Raw genomic sequence first — 6,891 nt, 5'->3', positions numbered from 1 at the left:
TCACATTTTAAAAAAAAGAAATATTACTTATAGTTTTAATTAAATTATAACAATGCCCCCACTAAAAATTAAATGGTGCCCCCTCATTTTTTTAACCCTAAATCTTTTTTTTTCAATTTTTTTTTCTACCAATTTTACATTCTCCTTATCATATTAATAAATTTGTTTTTATACAAATCTCATAATTGATTTAACAGAGAAATCTATTGAGAAATTTCTCAAAAAAATTTACAGTGTCCAAAATTTAATGATCTATTTAACGGAATAAATTCAAAATTGCTCATTTATATGACAGTTTTTAGTCATGTTAAAATAACTTTGCGTAATCGGATTGGTGATCAGCCTTTGAGTGATTTTCTAATTTGTTTTATCGAAAAAAATATGTTTGAGATAATTATAAATGAAGTTGTTAGGAATAGATTTAAAAAAATGAAAGATCGGAGAATTTAGCTATATAATGAAAAATATTTTTCTGATAATATATTTTTATTAGTTTTTTATATTTTATATCATATTTATATTTGTTGTCCCATGTTGAAAAAAATTTTTGGATCCGCCACTGGTTATATATGTGTGTGTGTGCAGCGTTATAGACTATTATAAAACTGCAATTTGAAATATGCATATGAGATATGGGTATAAACCTAAAATTCTGATCAGAAAATGGATCCAAAAACACACAAACAACAAGTTCAATTACAATGTAAATGACCTCATTACCAAAAAATACAAAACACAATTTGGCTTTTGCAACCTCCGGGATTAAGACACAAACAGAACTCGTCGAGTTATGTTTCAAGATCTATCTAATCCCAAATGCCGATCCTTTAAATTCACGTTCCTGCATTGTCATGCCATTTTAGCCGTCCGATCGTATCCACGTGTCCTAATATCACTCGCGATGACTTCGACGTTGGAGATCAGCGGCCAGGAACCAAGCATCTGTTCATCAGCCAAAAAATTCCATGTAAAAATTGAATTTTTTTTGCTCGGTAAAAATTGAAAATTTTACAGATTCCGAGAACCCCCAAAAGGAGAGAAGCGGACATATTTTATGACTATATATATATATATGTTGTTATATATATGTATTTGTATATATTTACTGTACATTTTTTATTATATAATTTTTTAAATTATTTTAAATTTTAATTTTTAATATATATTTATTTTTTTTATTTAATTTTTATCTCATATGATAGATGAATCCACAAAAATCATATCGTCCGTGTTAAAATAATATCGATAATTTCTTTTTGTAAAAAAATTAATTTTTTTGTCAAAATAAATAAATTCGTAATTATTGTTAGAGTTCAAAAAGTTTTTTTTTTTTTTTTTTTGGATTTTCCTTCCTGAGGACTCTATCAGTTTTGTGTTCAAATTCAGTATTAAACCAAGGAAAAATGTTGGGGATTACGCGGCCAAAAGGTCAGATTTTTTACAATTTTTTCAGTTTCCTTGTCACGTGTTCTAATTTGGGTTATTATGTAAATCTTCATTTGTTTTCTTTATCGTGTTTCACGGTCCATGATTATTGCTCTATTCTTGAATATTATATCATATGGATATATAACATGAAAACCCACCAAGAACAGCTCGCAGCCATCCCATTTTATTGGAATATTTCAGACATTATTTTTTCAGAGGCAAAACTCTTCTGTCGGAAATTCAAACAAGACTCACCCTTCAACTGAAGTGACAAGCAGCTTATCAATACCTTGGCGAGGAAGAAACCTCGCCTCCAATGGCCTGGCTCTGGACAGAGTCAGTCCCGCAACACCTTTCATGTCGATCTCTGGCTCGGCCTTCTCCCAGTCGAAACACTGAACCAACATCCCTATCGCCAAGGACGCCAACCGGATCGCCATGTTCGCCCCCGGACACGCTCTTCTCCCGGTTCCAAACGGTATAAACCTGGAAAAAAAACAACCCGATGAAACACACGGATTTCAGAAACAGATTTTGATCCATTTTTCTTGCCTGAATCCGTCGCGTTCTCCAACCACGCCTTGGAATCTCTCCGGGCTGAAACGTTCTGGATCTTCCCAAACATCGGGATCTCGATGCATTGCCCACGAGTTCACGATCAGTGTCGTGCCTTTTGGTACAGTGTAGCCACCGATATGGCAGCTTTCACTAGACGAGTGGGGCAGTAACAATGGCGTCGGAGGGTATAGCCTGAGAGTTTCATTGATGACGCATCGAAGGTAAGGAAGCTTAGCCAAGTCTGCGTCGGTCACCAAACGATTTGGACCGACGTTTTCATCGATCTCTTCTCTAAGCTTAAGTAATGCTTCTGGATTGCTCAGAAGCAGAGACATGACCCATTCTAATGTTACAGCCACCGTGTCTGCTCCTGCTGTGAACATTACCTGAAAAAAAAAATCATTTGTCGGATTCAGAAACATCCCTTTAAGCCATTGGCGATTAAAGTACACTTCACTTACCAAAACGATGCTCTTTACGATATTGTCTGAGAAGAACTCCGGATCCGAATCTTGAAACGACAAAAGGGTTTCGATCAGTGTCGGATTCGATGATTTATCTTTCGAAACCCCGTTGCTTCTTTCTCCCTGGACTCCTTCGATCAGTTTCTGTAAATAACGATCTCTCATTCTGAAAACACGCTCCATATTCTTCTCTATTCCTTTGTATCCAACCCATCTAAGGAAGGGGAAGAAATCACAGAGATTCATCGTCATGGTCGGATAGAACATATCCTTAAACTCCGACAAAAACTGCTTCTCCCTCTCGATATCTCCCTCGAAAACTCTCCTCCCCGCGACCATTTTCATCAAAAGATTCGCTGTCAGAAGCGAAAAACAGTACTTCAGATCGATTTTCTCTAAACCCTTCTTGGAAAGATGGAAGATTCTGCGACAGAGATGGGTTACTTCCTCCGCGCGTAAAGTCGAAAACTTTTGGATACTGTTCGAGGAAAGGACCTCAACCACCGCAAGTCGCCGGAGAATCCTCCAGGTCTCGCCGTACGGAGCGAAACCCATGGCTAAGTATCCGTAGCTGAGGCGGTCCCCGGATAAAGTCCTGGGCCGGTTGGCGAAAGCGATGTCGTTTTTGGTGAAACATTCTTCGACGGTCGAAGCAGAGGACACGACGACAAAGGGACGAGACCCGAACTTGAGATAGAGAACAGGACCGAACTCGGAAGATATGCTCTGTAATGATTCGTGGAGAGGGTTCTTGAGTAGATGAAGGTGACCCAAGATCGGGAGACGAGTTGGGCTTGGTGGGTACTTGTGTATTGTCTTCTTGAGAGCTTTCAGTGTGATAACAATGGCGGATACGAGAATACTAAGAAGAAGATACAGCAAGCGAGTCTCCATGTGTGTTTTCTTCTGCCTTGCTCGAAAGCTCGTTCAGGTGAGTATTAAAATATCATAGAAAGCATGGTATGATTAGAATTTATAATGATTATATATATATATGGGACCTATATTGATATATATATATATATATGTGTGTGTGTGTGTGGGGTCATTTGAATTAATACAGACATAAAAAATGCAACAAGATGCTAAATAAATCGTAAATAAAGCCGTTTCATTCGAATCAATACTATTAAAAAATAATACATGCTTAGATGAATTTAAATTGATTTGGTTGGATTTAGAGTTTGTGAGTTGTACAAATATCAATGATCAGCATTTAATAACATACAAGACAAAATTTTATCCGAGCCATCATTATAATTTTTTTTTTAATTGAATATGGTATGAATTTACTGTAAGGGACAAAACACACACACACACACACAAAAGAAATTTAAAAAATGCGGTAGAAGCCATCATTATATTTTTATGGTTACAGACAGACATTAGAGTTCTTCACGTCACAAATTTTTCCCTAATTACAAATTCCATTTTCTTATCAAACTTGACAGAAAACGATAAGCCGTCCTTAACATTTTCTCTTACCATATTTATTTATTTATTTATTTTTAAATTGAAGACAAAAAAGGGCCAAAAACGAAGAAGCAAAGGAGATGTGATGGAAGAGTAGTTGTTTGGTCTTTTTTTATGAATTCTGAAAATTAATGTGGACAATGGGACATGGTATACACCCACTCATCCACAATCATTCAATACGCACACGGATATATATATGTATATGTATATGTATTATAAGGTTATGTATCACCTCCCAACTATCAATTTAAATAAATACACATATTTGATTATAGATTCCTAATATTTAGATTAATTAAAAAAAAGCATAAAAATCTGAAACCTTTTTTTTTAAAAAAAAATTAGAACCTTTCGCGAATTCGAACGTCTATTGATATAAACATTGTGGGGTCTTCACCAAACCCTTTAGGCGAGAAAGAGGCTTCCAAAACCTAGGTTCGAGACATAGGGTTTGAGGACGGAGGGACAATTCGGTCTTTTGGTTTTGTGGTTAATGAAACCCTAAGATTTCATTCTCGTGTGTGGCGAACGATTATTCGTTCTACGGTGTCGTTGATCGGTTTTTTCGGTGGATTTCCGACTATTTCTTTTTTGTAATCCTAGTAGAACGCTGATCCTCTTCCTGAGACGTAGGCACCGAGTTCTCTCGGTGCTGAACTCGTAATTTCTGTGTTCTTTCGTTTTCTGCTCAAATCGGAGTGAATCGGAGGGTTTCTTGATGACTTTCGAGCCGATTCCATTACAAGTGGTATTAGAGCCTGGTTGACGGCAAATTTCAGCGAATCGACAGCAAAATCTCGGAGTTGAAGTAAGATCCAAAACTTGGTTTCGATCTGAGTTTCTGATCTTTGGTGTTTCGTGTTTCAGGTTGCAAATCGGCGGTGAAACAATGAAGCAAAAGCCATTTCGAGGAGAAATCGACGGTAGTCACAGGCAGAGGAGCTCAAATCGGCGACAAGTTCCAGGTAAGATTTCGGATATGATTTGGTTGAGTTGCTCAGCCGAATTCGGAGTCCGAGGAGGTAAATTTCACTTGGTCATGCATTAGGTCTAGGGTTATAGGGGGAAGAACCGGTGAAAACCGACGTTTTTTCGGTGAGTCTCGGTCGTGACTCGTTCGCATCACGACTGAGTCATTTCCGGGATGAGTCAACGTCCGAGTTGACTCGGGTTAACTCGATTGCTGAAGCTTCCGAATTAGGGTTTGTTGGTTTAATTCTGGTTTATCCAATTTAAATCAATTTATCTAATTAAACCGGGTTCAATTTAAATTCGGACCGATTTAGTCTGGGTTGACCGGGTTCGGAAAACTGGACCAGTTCAAGTCAATTGGACCGGTTCAGGTCCGGTTTGGAGTCAATTAGACCGGTTCAGACAAGTTCAAGTCAATTTAGGTCCGGTTCGAGATAACCCAGACCGGTTTAGGTCAATCTAGGTCCGGTTTAGGATAATTGAGTCCGGTTTAGGTCAATTTAGATTGGGATTGAGCCGATTTAGGTCTGATTAAGATTTGATTTGTCCAAATAGGGCTGGGATTGTCTGGTTTAGGGTCTGTATCGACTAGATAAGGTCTAGATTGATCGATTTAGGGCCATGATTATCTGATTAGGACTAAAATTGGTTGGTTTTAGGTCTGATTGGTTCGGTTGGTGCAGATAGAGTCCGGTTCTTAGGATATTCTGTCTGGTATAAGGTATTTAGGATTTGTATAGATCGATTTATCCTAGGTAATGGCAGATTGGATCTGGGGGGAGACTTTGGTTACCTGTTTCAGTCCATAGAGTCCGGTGTTTGTGTCCGGTTAGGCCTGAATAGAAGGATTTGGCTGAATTAGGTGAGTTAGAAGTCAGTATTAGGCTTGAAATCAATAGGTATGGGTCTGCAAGAAACATGTTAGGTTAATGAAGGTTTGTAGGGGTTGATTTTAGGCTAGATAAGGTCTGATCAGAATTAATTAGGTCGGTTTTAGACTTAGTTTAGATCTGATTAGGTTAATTCAAGTTTGATCAGGGGTAAGTAAGTCAATATTGGGTTGGTTTAGATCTAATTAAATTTAGGGAGACAAAATAGACTCGGTTTAGGTCTGGTCTAGGTTGTTTAGGTCAGTGTTAGCCTTGGGGTAGGTCTGATTAGACGTAATTAGGTCTTAGGTAGGCTGTTCTAGAGTCTATTAGGTCTGTTAGGTTGAAAAATATACCTAGGTTTAGGTCCTCTTAGGATCGCTCTCACTCCTTAGGTCTGTTTTCAGGTGCTCCTAGGGTCGGTTTAGTCATTCGCAGTTTTTAGAGTCGTCTTTAGACTCGGGTCAGATCGTCCTAAGTAGATCTAGTGCATCCTCAGGTTAGAGATTATGTATCCTTTTAGTGATGTCTCCCTCTGCATCGCCTTGACGTCGAGAAGTTCGATGGCATGGGAGACTTCTCCTTATGGAAGGAGAAGATGTCTATTAGTTTAGAGATCTTAGGGTTAGAGGACATACTAGAGGATGATCCATATTTGTAGGGGAATGCTGATGAGGGGAACCCAAAAACTTCAGCTCAAGAAACCGAGGATTCAGGAGGTCTTACGACCCTTTCCACCGGGTCATTAGAACCGGGGCAAAGGGATCGGGCACTCCGGCTCTCAAAGAGAGACAAGAAAGGAGTAGAAGGGCTAGGAATCTCATAGTGCTATGTCTAGCGGATCAGGTTCTGAGAAAGGTCATATCCGAAAGGACGGCATTCGGAATCTGGAGGAAGCTAGAACGATTGCACATAGAGCAATCCCTCTCCATTAGGATGCATCTCATGCAGAGGTTGTCAGGGTTTAAGATGGATAGCTCTAGGACGATAGAGGAAAATTTAGACATTTTCCAGAAATTATTGTCCGACCTTCACAGCTTAAATGTGAAGGTAGAGGAGGAGTATCAAGCAGTTTACCTGCTGAACTCCTTACCTCCTGCTTATGAGCAGCTGAGGGAAGTCCT

At 38.6% G+C, this 6,891-nt stretch overlaps 1 protein-coding gene across 2 annotated transcripts; it reads right to left on the bottom strand.

Annotated features, from left to right (window-relative positions):
- Positions 1-637: 637 nt before the first annotated feature.
- On the bottom strand, positions 638-3,374 carry LOC104825477 (isoflavone 2'-hydroxylase-like). 2 transcript variants are annotated; one of them, XM_010557805.2, is made up of 4 exons: positions 2,448-3,374; positions 1,981-2,372; positions 1,684-1,914; positions 638-947 (listed from the first exon to the last, which is right to left on the bottom strand). In XM_010557805.2, the coding sequence occupies exons 1-4, from the start codon at positions 3,342-3,344 to the stop codon at positions 893-895; spliced, it is 1,575 nt and encodes a 524-aa protein (XP_010556107.1). In that variant the 5' UTR covers positions 3,345-3,374; the 3' UTR covers positions 638-892. The 2 variants fall into 2 exon arrangements, with proteins under 2 accessions (XP_010556107.1, XP_010556108.1); XM_010557806.2 differs by having other exon boundaries at positions 638-942.
- Between the last annotated feature and the right edge of the window lie 3,517 nt (positions 3,375-6,891).

Source organism: Tarenaya hassleriana, unplaced genomic scaffold (genome assembly GCF_000463585.1).
Source record: "Tarenaya hassleriana unplaced genomic scaffold, ASM46358v1 Cleome47, whole genome shotgun sequence".
NCBI classification, from domain to species: domain Eukaryota; kingdom Viridiplantae; phylum Streptophyta; class Magnoliopsida; order Brassicales; family Cleomaceae; genus Tarenaya; species Tarenaya hassleriana.
The sequence above is the reverse complement of the archived record's forward strand: the minus strand, read 5'-3'. Positions and strand labels throughout refer to the sequence as shown.